Source organism: Syzygium oleosum, unplaced genomic scaffold (genome assembly GCF_021117445.2).
Source record: "Syzygium oleosum isolate NSW1041296 unplaced genomic scaffold, Sole_v2.1 Sole_v2.09, whole genome shotgun sequence".
NCBI classification, from domain to species: Eukaryota; Viridiplantae; Streptophyta; class Magnoliopsida; order Myrtales; family Myrtaceae; genus Syzygium; species Syzygium oleosum.
This window is the reverse complement of record NW_026607493.1, coordinates 11,001,631-11,017,776: the sequence shown is the minus strand read 5'-3', so window position 1 is coordinate 11,017,776 and position 16,146 is coordinate 11,001,631. Positions and strand designations below refer to the sequence as shown.

General features: G+C 41.7%; 1 protein-coding gene and 1 pseudogene across 1 annotated transcript; both read left to right on the top strand.

Annotated features, from left to right (window-relative positions):
* The first annotated feature begins 782 nt into the window (after positions 1-782).
* Positions 783-4,946, top strand: LOC115694084 (chaperone protein ClpB1). Its single transcript, XM_030621211.2, has 7 exons — positions 783-1,003; positions 1,472-2,636; positions 2,727-2,908; positions 3,006-3,628; positions 3,726-4,005; positions 4,101-4,298; positions 4,386-4,946. Exons 2-7 carry the CDS (start codon positions 1,487-1,489, stop codon positions 4,680-4,682), a joined length of 2,730 nt encoding a protein of 909 aa, XP_030477071.2. The 5' UTR covers positions 783-1,003; positions 1,472-1,486; the 3' UTR covers positions 4,683-4,946.
* Positions 4,947-5,920: 974 nt separating this feature from the next.
* On the top strand, positions 5,921-15,408 carry LOC115691937 (chaperone protein ClpB1-like; annotated as a pseudogene).
* The last annotated feature ends 738 nt before the right edge of the window (positions 15,409-16,146 follow it).

Below are 16,146 nucleotides of genomic sequence, written 5' to 3'. Positions count from 1 at the left end.
GTGGGAATCAGGCTTGTTGCAATTTTATCAAAAGAAAATGATACTAATAATTTTTGAACTTTGGCAAAATGTATAATGTGGTCTCTAAAATTTTAAATTTATTAAATATAATTCTTAAACTTCAGTCTAATATTCAATGTAGTCCCTAAAATTTTAATTTATTTTATGTAGTTTCTAGAATTTTGGTACATATTTAATGTTGTCCCCGAACTATATGAAAATGTTCAACATAACATTGAACATCATGCTAAACTTCAATGATTATATTAAACAAATAAAAACTCGGAGATTATATTTTACATTAATCTAAAGTTTATGGATTATTTGTGCCATTTTCCTTTTTATTAACTATGAAAAACAAGTGGAATTTTAAAAGATTCTGGCCGAAAAAAGGGCGGGGAGAAAATGATTTTGTCTTTTTTCCAAGCCGATCCGATCCTACGGTTGAGGAGGAGGATGTGCAGTTCACGCTCCAGCAGGCGGCGAGTAGGGCGTAAGCTCGAGGCGACGCCAGGATCCTCTTTCCTACACCAAACGACCCGATTCGGGAAAAACGACAACAATTCGCCACCCCCCAAGCCCACTCGCGACCGTCGCGACTCGGCGCGACTCGCGCGAGTTGTCCGACGTGTAAGGAGGGGTGTGTCGGTTTTTCAAGGAAGGAAGCCGAAGGCAGAAGCAGGATCTAGTAGTTTCCAGCGCCACGTGGCCGTCGATTCTAGACGCCTCTCGTCCCTCGTCTCTCTTCCCGCTTACAAAAAGGGCTACAAGAGCCTCTCCTCTCTCCCACACACACCAACAAACGCACACAACGCTAGACAATCTCGCGAAACAACAGAGCAACTCAACAGAGAGAGGGAGAGAGTGCGAGAATCATCAGCTGCTGCTTGAGAGGAGGAGCAGATCAATATCCGGAAGCGGAGCAAGCGGACGGTCGATTCATTGGAGCTTCGCTCGTGTCCGAGAGCGGTTACTGATCCAGTTTTCTTGTCTGTTTTTTGAGGTGCGTTTTCGTCTCATCTCTGTTCCTTTCGCTATTGTAGCGGGGGCGACGTTGTCCTGAGTTTGAGCGTGGATTTTGTTGTCTGTCGCGGGCAGAAATTGTGGGTTTTTTTTGGTTTCATCTCGTCCATGCAGATACCTCTGCTTAGTTTCGGAAGTCGTTCGTTTAGGACTTATGTGATTGGTTGGGCGTCTAGGTTTTGTTCATGGCGACGGTGATCCTCATGTCATCGCCGCTGTTCGGTGGTGTCATGTGTCAGTGTTTTGGGTAGCAAATCCTGTAGAGAGGTTTCTAGAAACAGTGGTCTATGATGGTGATGATGATGATTGGATTGGGAATTGGGTTTGATCATTTGCTAGAGTCTTATTAGAGGGAGACCGGTGTGACACTGGTGATTGCACAATGTGGATGTTGCTTGCGTGAGTAGCGATAGATTGATTGACGGTTGTAATTGCTCTGTGTGTGCAGGAATAAGGAGGCACTATGAATCCTGACAAGTTCACCCACAAGACGAATGAGGGTCTTGCTGCAGCCCATGAGCTGGCCATGAGTGCCGGTCATGCGCAATTTACTCCTCTCCATCTTGCCGTGGCTCTAATCTCAGATCCAGCTGGAATTTTCAGCCAAGCGATGAGCAATGTTGGGGGTGAAGAAGCGGCGAAAGCGGCGGAGAGAGTGTTTAACCAAGCTTTGAAGAAGCTTCCTTGTCAGAGCCCGCCTCCTGATGAGATCCCTGCAAGCACTAGCCTAATAAAAGCAATTAGGCGTGCCCAAGCTGCTCAAAAGTCTCGTGGGGACAGCCACTTGGCTGTTGATCAATTGATAATTGGCCTTCTTGAGGATTCACAAATTGGGGATCTGCTTAAGGAAGCAGGGGTTGCTACTGCAAGAGTGAAATCGGAGCTCGAGAAGCTCCGTGGGAAAGAAGGGAAGAAGGTGGAGAGCGCTTCTGGTGACACCAACTTCCAAGCATTGAAGACATATGGAAGGGATTTAGTGGAGCAGGCTGGTAAGCTTGACCCGGTTATTGGGCGGGATGAGGAGATAAGAAGGGTTGTAAGGATCCTATCAAGAAGGACTAAGAACAATCCAGTTCTTATTGGAGAGCCAGGCGTGGGCAAAACTGCCGTTGTGGAAGGTCTGGCTCAGAGAATAGTGAAAGGTGACGTGCCTAGCAACCTTACGGATGTTAGGCTTATTGCGTTGGATATGGGTGCTTTGGTAGCCGGGGCGAAATATAGAGGAGAATTTGAGGAGCGACTGAAGGCAGTCTTGAAAGAGGTTGAGGAGGCTGAAGGCAAAGTGATCCTATTTATTGATGAAATTCATCTTGTTCTCGGTGCTGGGCGTACCGAAGGATCCATGGATGCGGCCAATTTGTTTAAACCCATGCTTGCCCGAGGACAACTGCGATGTATTGGGGCTACGACACTCGAGGAATATAGGAAATATGTAGAGAAAGATGCGGCATTTGAAAGAAGGTTCCAGCAGGTTTATGTGGCAGAACCTAGTGTGCCTGATACCATAAGTATCTTGAGAGGATTGAAGGAGAGGTACGAAGGGCACCATGGTGTTCGAATTCAAGATCGGGCTCTCATTGTTGCTGCACAGCTGTCTAGTAGATACATAACTGGTAATTTTTGCACCTAAGTCGATTTAGCAGTTTTGAAAGTTCTCTATCTATCGTGAAGGTAACTGACTATTTTGGTTTATTACCATGCAGGTCGTCATTTGCCCGACAAAGCAATTGATTTAGTTGATGAAGCTTGTGCAAATGTGAGGGTTCAACTAGACAGCCAGCCAGAAGAGATCGATAATCTGGAGAGGAAAAGAATGCAACTAGAAATTGAACTTCATGCATTAGAAAAAGAGAAGGATAAAGCCAGTAAAGCTCGCCTTATTGAGGTAAGTGTGAAGAATCCGCAGAGAAAGTTTCTTATGCTTATTCTGCTTATTGAAATCTGTATTTTGATATTTGTTCTGACATTTCATTTACTTGTAGGTTCGTAAAGAGTTGGATGACTTGAGGGACAAGCTTCAGCCACTGCTGATGAAGTATAGAAAAGAAAAAGAAAGGATTGATGAAATCCGGCGACTTAAGCAGAAACGGGAAGAGCTCTTGATCGCATTGCAAGAGGCTGAAAGAAGGTATGATCTGGCAAGAGCTGCAGACTTGCGATATGGTGCAATTCAAGAAGTGGAAGCAGCCATTGCACAGCTGGAAGGAAATACGGAGGAGAACTTAATGTTGACCGAGACTGTTGGACCAGAACATATTGCCGAGGTTGTGAGCCGCTGGACTGGCATTCCTGTCACGAGGCTCGGCCAGAACGAGAAAGAGAGGTTAGTTGGACTGGCTGAAAGGCTGCATCAGAGAGTTGTGGGGCAAGATCAAGCAGTCAGCGCTGTTGCAGAGGCTGTATTGAGGTCGAGAGCTGGGTTAGGGAGGCCACAACAACCAACCGGGTCATTCTTATTCTTGGGTCCAACCGGTGTTGGCAAGACCGAGCTTGCCAAGGCCCTTGCCGAGCAGCTCTTTGATGACGAAAATCTTCTAATCCGAATTGATATGTCGGAGTACATGGAGCAGCATTCTGTGTCCAGATTAATTGGTGCACCTCCTGGGTTAGTATGTTGATTTATGATTCCGCTTTGTATAACATGCTCGCTGCAAATGTTTGTGGCAGAATCTGATCCTTGTCTTCTCTGTTGTAATTTATAGCTATGTTGGACACGAAGAAGGTGGACAACTAACCGAGGCAGTGAGGAGACGACCTTACAGTGTTGTGTTATTCGATGAAGTGGAGAAAGCGCACATAGCTGTTTTCAATACACTCCTCCAGGTTCTTGATGATGGCAGATTAACTGATGGCCAAGGCCGAACGGTTGACTTTAGGAATACTGTAATCATCATGACCTCGAACCTTGGAGCAGAGCACCTTCTATCAGGCCTGATGGGCAAATGCTCGATGCAAGTTGCCCGTGATCGAGTCATGCAGGAGGTAAGGCATCAATTTTCACTTTATTAATCTGTCCAGCAATCTAATTCTTCCTCGGGTCATAATAGGAAACCTGAAATATCTTTTCAATGGAACAGGTGAGGAGGCACTTTAGGCCAGAGTTGCTGAATCGGCTTGATGAGATTGTAGTGTTTGATCCTCTCTCCCATGAACAACTGAGGAAGGTGGCTAGACTACAGATGAAGGATGTTGCGAGTAGGTTGGCTGAAAGAGGCATTGCTTTGGCTGTCACCGATGCGGCTTTGGACTTAGTTCTAGCAGAGAGTTATGATCCGGTAGGTTTTCAGTATGTAGTTGTCCGGCTCTCTACTTTGTGGGTCTGTCGGGAATCACATTGCTGACTTTGTGTCATTCCATCACAGGTTTACGGTGCTCGGCCAATCAGGAGGTGGCTTGAGAAGAAGGTGGTGACCGAGCTCTCGAGGATGCTCGTGAGGGAGGAGATAGACGAGAACTCGAACGTCTACATCGACGCGGGGCCCAATGGGCAAGATCTCGCGTACCGTGTGGAGAAGAATGGAGGATTCGTGAATGCCACCACCGGGCAGAAGTCGGACTTGCTGATCGAAATTCCAAACGGGCCGAGAAGTGATGCTGCGCAGGCGGTGAAGAAGATGAAGATCGAAGAAATTGAAGAAGATGATGAGATGTATGAGTGAAGGCTTCTAAAGTCTTGAGAGAGCTTTAGATTCTCCGGCAACGCTTTAATCTTGGTGGTTCTGAAATATGCGTTTTGCCTTATCGTGATGACCCCTTTTCTTGATTTTCTAGAACTTGTAAATCTGTTTGGGCGGTCACTGATTGCAATGTTTGGAAATCAATAAGTATGTAAGAACTTGGAGATTTTCCATCTCCAATTGTGTAAAGTCCGCAGTGTTTTGTGCAAGGACCGATATGGTTTTAAATAATGTTTGGTCTTTTTATTTTGGATTTTGTTAATAAGTCTAGGAAGTATTAATCATGTTTTTGAAACTTGTTTTCTTTATTTATTTATGAAATGCTAGAAAGAGAGTAGATCATTAATTTTTAATGTACTATTGTAAGTCATTCTTTTTATCTTTAGATTGTTTTCAAGTATTTCTGAGAGGAAATTCGTTTATTTTTATTTAAATGACTTGGCATAACTACGACTGCTATTATTTATGAGCGAAGCCGGGATAAGAATTTCTTCCGTTGCTCCATAAATAATTATATTTTTAACTTGTTTGGAGCAACTTTAAATTTTTTTTAAAATGAAAAATCGTTTTAAATTTCAATCATATGTAATTGTCCATTAAAAAACTTAAATCATATGTTTATATCACTTCCAAAAACGAACATGCAAAAAATGTTTTTGTTGTTGAACATAAAAATATTTATATATAAATTTTTATCGATATGGAAATGCAGTTGGCTAATTATGTCGAATGATATAAGAAATCATATTAAAAAAAAAATTTAAATTATTTATTTTTCGTAAAATAAACGGGCCAAAATTTGTCCCAATAATGGCCCCTGGTTGGATACTGAGACCCAAGTTGGGTCACACCCAGAGACCAGCTCCGCTGTGCCCGTTCCGGTGAACTATGTTTAGGGCCTTAGTTCGAACTATGTGTTCGGCTTTGATCCATTTGAATCTGATTTTCTAGGAGACTCAAATATTTGCTTGATCAGGATGAAGAGACAGATTATTACGACCCCGGTCGATCCCACCGGCGCTTTAACGATGTCCGGGGAATGGAAGCTCTGGCAGGGAGAGACGCATAATGAGTGCTAAGAAGGTTTGTCATCTTCATGGGGGTCTCGTGATTTTCTGCATCTGGATTTACTTGTGTACCCTATATGATTGTCCACATGACAAAAAGAAGTCCCTCACAAGTCTTCTTCTGCACCTGCTGCTATATCGTCAAGGCGCCCAATGGAGTTCTCAGAGAACAGTCTGAATATGAAAGTCACGGGGAGGAGGATGAGAGGTGTCCCCCTTGCAGGAGGGCTGAAGTTCATGAACAAGAATTCGAGGAGGACAGGGAAGAAGAAGCTGAACATGAGGAAGAGTAAGCTGAAGTTAATGGAGAAGCATCTGAGGAGGAGGAAAGGGTGGAGGTACGTGGTCTTCTCTACTTCTGGTTTTTGGCATGGTTGAGGTTTGTTTTATTGAAATTTTATTCGCCAAGTGCTTCAGGGAGTTCCCCATTCCTTTTGCTCTGCGCTATAAGAATGTGCTGCACTGGCATATCCGATGATAGCTGCAACAGTGGTTCAGCCAAAAAAAGAAAAAAATTGAGCACATTGTGCGCGACACATTAAGGTATGAAGATTGGATGTGCATACCCTGCTTAATTGAGATTCTACAGATGGTTTCTTGCAGAAGTGATGATTCTAGTAATATGTTTGCCTGTTTATGTACTGGACTTATCCCCAAACTCAAGATTTGCCAGACCAATTCGGGTGCAGATCGGGTGCATCCTTTCTGATAAAAGCATTTTTCTCCCGGTGTGCCGTAGTGTGCATAATTTTGGTATCTGTAAAGGGTATACCACATGTGTGCTTGCACGCATCTATACACTGTGGGAGCGGATGCCACTCCGGCACGGCAGTACTAAGATCATGAAGTTTGATTGTCCATTATGCACAACCTCTCTCGTATATTCCTCCATCAGGAGTGGTTGTTGGAGATAAAGAGCTCATTATGCCGTTGAAATTGGAGACACTTTTTTGAAATCCTTGCTAGTTTAACTTATCTCTACTCTGAAATCTTATTTTGTGCTTATGATGCCTCATTCTGATTCGGCAGCAAAGTAAGAAGGGAAATATTACAGCTCCAATTACAAGCGCAAAGAGATCGAGTCAGATGAGGAATCTCTGCCACGGAAGGTCTCGCCGGATGGCAGTCGTTTATGATTCTGACGAGGAACGAGTGGACAGCGAAGTCGAGCATTTGGTCTTCAGCAAAGTCTCACGGTAAAAATTGGCACCACGAGAGTATTTTTACCTTTGGTGTTGGTGGGAGCTATGGTTTATGGTTCTGGTTGCGTACTGAGAAACAGTTTTTAGATCTAGTCCCATTTGCAACGATGTGTAGGTGCACTGCCGTGTACTCGGGCAGTTGATCTTAGTCATCTTGCTCCGACATCATTTTTAAGATAAGTTGTTCATTTTTCGCTGATGGTAATATAATATTCTCTTCTACACGTGCTAGAATCATAGTGGAAAATCGTGAGACAAGAAGAGAAAAGAGAAGACAGATAAATTATTACATATATTTAATTTACTTAGATTGTTATTATTATATCTATTGATAATGTAAGTCTCGCTGTGGGCCTACACACTCAATGGTTGTAATGTTAGTGGTATATATACACTGCTGGTGTATTTGTTTCTCGAAAAAAAAAAAAGATTTGAAAAATATATTTAAAAAAATGATCGTTTGATTCACTTACAAAAATGAATGAACGAAAAAAGTCTTCATCATTCATGAAATTGCTTATCATATAGTTATCGATAACAAAAATATTATTCATTGGTTAATTAATTCAAGCCATACAAGCAATTATATATAAAATATTTTTTAAATTATTTATTTTTTACGAAATAAATAAAACTTGAATATGCCATGTTTTTCCACGGATGATAGGAGTTGCAACAGAGATGGAGCAGTAGGATTCGAGCTACCTGGTGTTCGGGGTCACATCTCAAAAACCAATAATCAATTAAATCACATTAACTAAAATAAGAACGAGAGCCAAGTGTTTTCTCAAGATAAGAACAAACACCCTTTTAGTTTTAAAGTTAATATCACCAAAAATCCTAAACTTATATGTCCATGTCATATTTACTCCAAGTTGTCGTGTCACAATTAATCCCAAACTGGTACACCCAAATCATATTTATCCCAAACTAATTAATGTATCATAAAAAATCCTAAACTAGTACATTCATGCCATATTTACCCCAAATAAATTTTTGTATCACAAAAAATTCAAGATTTTAGCAAATTTTCAAAACTTGATGTATTAGGGAAAAATTAGGAGATTCACAAATTTCCTAATCTAAGATTTCGGTGATTGGGATTTTTGTAACATAAAAGTAAGTTTTGGGGTGATTATAGCATTGTTGTACCAATTTGAGATTTTCTGTAATACAAAAATTAATTTGGGGTAAATGTGGCACCGGTGTACTAATTTAGAATTTTTTGTGACATGAAAAATTAGTTTGAAATAAATATAGCATAGATGTATCAGTTTGAAATTTGTCGTAGTGGTAGCCCTAGTTTTAACAAGGAAGAATTTAATTTAAGTTTTCTAAAACAAAGAAAGAAAAGAAAGGAGGCACATCATTTCATTAACTCTTAGGTTCCGTTTGTTTCGTGAATTTTGTTTTATGGAAAAACATTTTCTTCATTTTTTATCGTTTAGATCGTTTAGGAAAATGAGTTAACGGAAAATCTTAACCTAGCCAATAAAATGCTTATGTTTAAATTTAGAAAAATGATTTCCCCTTCGAAAATCAAAATTCTTTTATCAAAATATGACTAGACATTGGCACTCAAACCGGAGAATTTGTGCTTAAGCAAAGGAATCCCAACATTCTCAGGTCCTTGGTAGCGAGCTCGAGTCTAAAGGTCGAGGTCGGGTCCAAAGAGGCCGAACTCGAGACCTCGATGCCCATGCTCGGCCTCCATTGACCTAGGCCCTGCCTGAATGGCACTGGGAATTCGGGCACTGGGATTTTTAGGTCCAACCTCTATGGACTTGGCCTCGCATGGATAGATTCAGGGTTGGGCGTGGAAACCAGGGTCTCGAGCTCAGCCTTTGCGGACGAGGGGAGGGGCCTCCATCAATAGAGGATCGAGTGTCGGGGTCCTAGGCACGGGTGCTGGGGTCCTGGACTCGGCTTCTGTGTACCTAGGCCAGGCCTCGATGGACCACGACACAAGCACCAGGGTCCCACACTCTTGGGACCGATGCTCGAACCCCGAGGCCCTTGCAACACCTAGGTCCTAGTCCATTTAGGCCAAGCCTAGTTTCATAGAGACCATGCTCGAGACTCCGGTGCTCATGCCCGGTTCCTCGGCAGTCCATGCCCTATCCACTAGTGTCTGAATAGTGCATGATTATTTAGGAAAATTAAAGCATATTTTTCTTTCCAAGCTACCAACAATAATTTCCAATTTGTTTTTCAGATTTTAGCCAAGCATCGGAGAATAGTCATTTTCCTAAAATATATTTTTCAGAAATGTCAAATTTTTTGTGAAATAAACGGAGCCTTATATTTAGTATTTATGAAATTTAAAAATTTTACATTTTTATAATAAATAAAAGCCGAATCGTAAGGATGCAAAATATAAGTAGCAAGTTAAAAGGAAAAATAATCACACAGAAATTTTTCCGTGTAGACGTTGTTCGTAAGCACTATGGTGAATAATTGAACAATAGGAATCATGGTTTTAAAATAGCATTCGAAGTTGATGATCTAGGAAATCGCTCTTCTTTTTGAGAAATTCATTGCTAGAAAGAGAATAATCAGAGTACGAATTTGCATATGTAAGATGTCAATAAAGCATATGAGTCTAAAGAATTGGTGTGACTAATTGCGCACGACAAGTAAAATGACAAATTGAATTAATCCTTCGATAAATCCATGTATGTTATATATGTAATATAAAAGAATCGAGCTTATTACAATTTTACAAATCACGAAAATAGTGGAATTTTCAAATTTTGGGGCGGAAAAGGGCAATGAGTTTCGATGTATTCGGGTATTTATATTTATAGAAGCTTTAGTTTTCCGTGCTTATCCTTAAGCTGGGGCAACTTGGAGGGCGATTGTAGCGACTTCCAACTAACGGTGACTTGCCAGATGTCCATTTCGAAGGAAGGAATCTCCTGAAGATGATGAAACCGCGTCCATTTCGGCTCCGTTTGCTTCTGGTCTGCTTCTCGAAGCTCTCGACTCCGCTTTCCCAAGCATCATCGACCCCCCATACGACACTATAAAACCTCTCGCATCGCAAAACCAAGCAACTCAAAGAAGCGAGAATTGTCAGCTGGTTGGGAGAAGAAGCAGATCGGCATTCAGAAGCAGAGCAAGTGAACACTCGACTCATTGAAGCTTTTTCCCACTTGAATCTTCCTTCGTGCCTGAGAGTGGTCACTGGCGGTTTCTCGAGGTGCGTTTTCTTCTCCTCTCCGTTTTCCCTTCGCGATTGCACCTGAGAACGCTGTTCTGAGTTTGAGCTGTGTATTGGGTTATCTCTGGCGGGCAGAAAATTTGGGAGTTAGTCTCATTTCGTCTGTCTGGATACCTCGGCTTAGTTTCGGAAATCATTCTTCTGGGTTTATGTGATTGGGCGTCGAGGTTCTCTTCATGGTGAAGGTGATGTTGATGGCATTGTGGCTGTTCATTGGTGTCGTGTGTTGGCGTTTTTGGTAGCAAATCACGGAGAGAGAAGTTCTTAAGACGCGGTTCTACTTATCGGTGAAATGATGATTTGATTAAGATCGCGTTAAGATCTTTTGCTAGAATGTTATCAGAAGGAAACTGGTGTCTATGATTGAATTGCGCAATGTTAATGTTGCTTGCATGGGTAGAGAGTGAATGGTATCTAGACTGATTGACAGTTGTAATTCTCTGTGCAGGTATAAGGACGCACTATGTATATTGAAGGTTCGAAACCGGCCGGTTCTAATTCATGGCCATGTGTGAACCAAAATCGCTCCTAGCGGTTCCTGTTCCGGTTCGGAACCGGCCGGTTCCAGTTCGTAATTTAAAAATTAAAAAAATAAATTATGAAATAAAAAAATAATGAATTATAAAATTATGAAATAATGAATTATTTAATATAAATTGTAATCAAAATGTAAATTGTCGGGATAATCGGTTCTCGGTTCGGTCCGGTTCCGCTCGGAACCGGGAACCGAACCGCTAAGACTAGTCCCTTAATTTTAGAACTAGGAACCGAACGGGCAAATTATAGAACTGTGAATGGAACCCTTTGTTCTTAACTAGCAAATGATCGTAACCACAAAAGGTATACAACTTCAAATGCTCATGACTTGGCTTGGGTTTTATACACAACCCCTTTGATGGTCTCTTCATTCCCATTCGATGTGGGACTCTTGGCATTTGCATGAAGACAAGCCAAGAGTCTCACATTGAAGGTATTCAAGGCAAGCCGAGAGTCCCACATCGAATGGGAACGAAGAGACATTAGAATCATTGTGTATAAAACCCAAGTCAAACCTTGTAATTAGAGTTCAATACACCCAAGCCAAGTATTGTAATTAGAGATCAATGCATCAAATTGTTTTATAAAAAAATTAAATAATGAATTTTTTTTTTAAAATTTCATTATTATTATTTAAAAAAAAATAATTTGGAACAGGGACCGGAACCGCCGGTTCCGGGCCCGTGGCCTACGGTTCCGGTTCTGAACCGCGGGCCCGGTCAACGGGCCGGACCCGGGTTTGACCGAGCCGGTTCCGGGCCGAAACCAGCCCGTGGCCATGTCTACTTAGGGCCATGAGCTGGCAATGGATGCTGGTCATGCACAATTCTTTCCTCTCCATCTTGCCCTGGCTCTAATCTTGCAGCCAGATGGAACTTTCCGTCAAGCAATCGGCAATGTTGGGGGTGAAGCAGCCGTGAAAGCGGTGGGGAGAGTGTTTAACCAAGCTTTGAAGGAACTTCCTTCTCCAAGCTCACCTCCTGATGAGATACCTGCAAGCATTGACCTAATAAAAGCAACCAGGCGTGCCCAAGCCGCCCAAAAATCTCGTGGGGACAGCCACTTGGCTGTGGATCAGTTGATAATTGGCCTTCTTGGGGATTCACAAATTCGGGGTCTGCTTAAAGATGCTGGGGTTGATAGATCAAGAGTGAAATTAGAGCTCGAGAAGATTTGTGGGAAAGAAAGGAAGAAGAGCACTTCTGGTGACACTACCATCCAAACATTGAAGACATATGGAAGGGACTTAGTGGAGCAGGCTGGTAAACTTGACGCAGTTATTGGGCGAGATGAGGAGACAAGTAGGGTTGTAAGGATCTTGTCCATGAGGAATAAAAACAATCCAGTTCTTATTGGAGAGCCAGGTGTGGGCAAAACTGCTGTTGTGGAAGGCTTGGCTAAGAGAATAGCGAGAGGAGATGTGCCCAGTAACCTTGCTGATGTTAGGCTTATTGCGTTGGATATGGGTGCCTTGGTAGCTGGAACGAAATATAGAGGAGAATTTGAGAAGCGATTGGAGGCAATCTTGAAAGAGGTTGAGCAGGCCGAAGGAAGAGTGATACTGTTCCTTGATGAAATTCACCTTGTTCTTTGGGTGCCTTGGTAGCTGGAACGAAATATAGAGGAGAATTTGAGAAGCGATTGGAGGCAATCTTGAAAGAGGTTGAGCAGGCCGAAGGAAGAGTGATACTGTTCCTTGATGAAATTCACCTTGTTCTTGGTGCTGGGCGTACGGAAGGGTCCATGGACGCGGCGAATTTGTTTAAAGCCATGCTCGCTAGAGGACAGTTGTGATGTATTGGCGCTACTACACTTGAGGAATATAGGAAGCATGTAGAGAAAGATGCGGCATTTGAAAGAAGGTTTCAGTGGGTTTACGTGGCAGAACCTAGTGTGGCTGATACAATAAGCATCTTGAGAGGATTGAAGGAGGGAAATGAAGCGCATCATGCTGTTCAAATTCAAGATCGGGCTCTCGTTGTTGCTGCTCAGCTGTCCAGCAGATACATAACCAGTAAGTCTTATACCGGTCGATTTAGCATTTCTGAAAGTTCTTTATCTTGATGTGATTCTTAAGGTAACTTACTATTTATGATTTATTCTAATGTAGGTCGTCGTCTGCCTGACAAAGCGATTGATTTAGTTGATGAAGCTTGTGCAAATGTGAGGGTTCGGCTGGACAGCACACCAGAAGAGATCGATAATCTTGATCGGAAGAGAATGCAACTAGAAGTTGAACTTCATGCACTAAAAAAAGAGAAGGATAAAGCTAGTAAAGCTCGCTTAGTTAAGGTAAGTCTGAGGCTGAACAATCAGCTGAAAAACTCTCCTATGCTTATTTTGCTTATTGAAATCTTTCATTTAATATTTGTTCGTACATTTCATTTTCTTGTAGGTTCGTAAGGAGTTGATTGACTTGAGGGACAAGCTTCGACCACTGAAGCTGAAGTACAGGAAGGAAAAAGAAAGGATTGATGAACTCAGGCGACTGAAGAGGAAGCGGGAAGAGCTCTTGCTTGCGTCGCAAGAGCACAAAGCCAATAAAGCTCGCCCAGTTGAGGTAAGTCTGTGGCTGAAGAATCAGCTGAAAAACTCTATTATGCTTATTTTGCTTATTGAAATCTTTCATTTAACATTTGTTCTAATATTTTATTTACTTGTAGGTTCGTAGAAAGTGGCCTGTCTTGGGAAAAAAGTTTTGGCCACTGAAGAAGTGCCGGAAGGAAAAGGAAAGGGTGGATGAGCTCTTGTTACAAGAGCTAGGCTGAGAGTAGACCGGCCGATGTGCAAGTAGCCATTGCGCAGCAGGAAGGAAATACTGAGGAGAACTTAATGTTGACCGAGACTGTAGGACCAGAACACATTGCCGAGGTCGTGAGCCGCTGGACTGGCATTCCTATCACGAGGCTCGGCCAGAACGAGAAAGAGATATTAGTTGGACTGGCTGAAAGGCTGCATCAGAGAGTAGTAGGGCAAGATCAAGCAGTCGCGCAGTTGTGGACGCTGTATTGAGGTCAAGGGCTTGTTTAGGAAGACTACAACAACCAACTGGCTCGTTCTTATTCTTGGGTCCGACCGGGGTTGGCAAGACAGAGCTCGCCAAGGCCCTTGCTGAGCAGCTCTTTGACGATGAAAATCTTCTAATCCGAATTGATATGTCGGAGTATATGGAGCAGCATTCTGTGTCAAGATTAATCGGTGCCCCTCCTGGGTAAGTAGTTCTTTAAGGTGCGTTTGTTTTGCGGAAAATGGACCATTTCTGGAAAATACTTTTCAAGAAATCATTTTCCAGGAAAATGAGTTTATTTTTCGGTGTTTGACTAAAATCTAAAAAATACTTGGAAAGTATTTTTAGTTATTTGTTAAGGAAAATCTGATGGTGAAAATTATCAAAAAATTTTGTATTTTTTAAATTATTTGTTATTTTTAAATTATTTTTATTAAGAAAAGAAAATATATGAATGTTTTCCTTCTTAGAATGAAAAGAAAAGAAAAGAAAAAATATTAACAAATTCAAGATGAGCAATTCCGGAAAGTGTTTTCACCTTTTTAAATTAGGAAATTCACTTTTCTAGTTTTATTCATGAATGTTTTCCTTAACCAGAAAATGCTTTTAGTTGACTTACCATTCTTGGCGAACCAAATGGGTGTAAGTCTAGAAAATGAATTTCCGGAAAACACTTTCCCTCAAACAAACGCACCCTTAGTTTGTGGTTCCGCTTTGTATAGCATGCATGCTGCAAATTTTTGTGGCAGAATCTGATCCTTGTCTTCTCTGTTGTAATTTTCAGATATGTTGGACATGAACAAAGTGGGCTACTAACCGAGGCTGTGAGGTGGAGACCGTACAGTGTTGTGTTATTCGATGAAGTGGAGGAAGCGCACAAAGCTGTTTCCAATGTGCTCCTCCAGGTTCTTGATGATGGCAGACTAACTGATGGCCAAGGCCGAACGGTTGACTTTAAAAATACCATAATCATCATGACCTCGAACCTTGGAGCCGAGCACCTTCTATCAGGCCTGGAGGGCAAATGCTTGATGCAAGTTGCCCGTGATCGAGTCATGAAGGAGGTAAGGCCTCAGTTTCCATTTTGTAAATCTGTCAAGCCCTGTAATTCTTACTGGGTCGAGACTGAGAACACAAACATATGTTTCCAATGGAGCAGGTGGGGAGGCACTTTAGGCCAGAGTTGCTGAATCCGCCCGATGAGATTGTGGTATTTGATCCTCTCTCGCATGAGCAACTGAGGAAGGTAGCTGGACTACAAATGAAGGATGTTGCAACTAGATTGGCTGATCAAGGCATTACTTTGAATTTCACCGATGTGGCTTTGGACTGTGTCTTAGCAGGGAGTTATGATCCGGTAGGTTTTCAGTATGTGTGTCTGGTTCTCTATTTACTTTGTGGGTCTGTCAGGAATCATATCACGGGCTTTACAGGCTTATGGTGCTCGGCCGAGCAGGAGATGGCTCGAGAAGAAGGTGGTGACCAAGCTCTCGAAAATGATCGTGATGGATGAGATAGACGAGGACTCGACCGTCCACATCGATGCAGGGCCCAATAAGCAAGATCTTGTCTATCGAGTGGAGAAGAACGGAAGCAATGAAGAAGATGAAGTAGAAATTGAACATGAAGCTTTGATGTATGCACATAGGAGCAAGACCTAAGAGAGCTATAGGTTCTACTGTAAAGCTTTATTTTTTTGGCTTGAACTTTCTGTACTATAAAAGAGCATCAATTTTAGGTTGGGCAGTGGTCGGAACTTTGTCTGTCTCATAAAAATGTACTAATTTTAAATCGGTTTTTAATTGTTACCCAAATTATTTTTTTCCTTATAAAGAAGTACTTGCTTTCAGTCAGTACCTAAATTCGACCTCTGTTAAGTCGGGAAAGAAATATACACGTGGAATGATATGTATGATCTTGAATGGAATTATTGGATGGAAACTTGACGGGGATCAAGTTCCGATCAGAAGTCAATGCTTTTTTATAGAAAATACGGTTGTACATTTTCAAACCTCAATGTTCTTAATGTGCGTTAAAAAACTTTCTTTCTGTCTTGGGGCTGTTACTCAAGTGTTTCGGGGACATTTGTCAGTAAATTCTTTCATGTTTTACTTGGAATGGCCGGACATGATTGGGAGTGATAAAAGCTCTTGGCTTGTACTTTTGGATAACGAAATTGATTTGACATAATTATAATAATTTTTTTTTACCAATATAAAATAAAGAGTGAGAGATCCAACCAAATTTTGACGATATATGTAACCGATAAACAAACTGTAAAAAGTACAGTTACTTCCACAAGAAGACGTGATAAAGATTTTCTTCGTTTGCTTCAAAATTAGAAAATATTATAACTTGTTAAGAGCAACTTTAACTCTCTTCTTAAAATAAAACAAAATTTATTTTAAAT

Coding starts and splice junctions, on each gene's coding strand:
- LOC115694084 (XM_030621211.2), top strand. CDS start 1,487: ATGAATCCTGACAAGTTCACCCACAAGACGAATGAGGGTCTTGCTGCA. Junction 4,006..4,100: donor GTGATCGAGTCATGCAGGAG/GTAAGGCATCAA, acceptor TCAATGGAACAG/GTGAGGAGGCACTTTAGGCC. Junction 4,299..4,385: donor TAGCAGAGAGTTATGATCCG/GTAGGTTTTCAG, acceptor ATTCCATCACAG/GTTTACGGTGCTCGGCCAAT.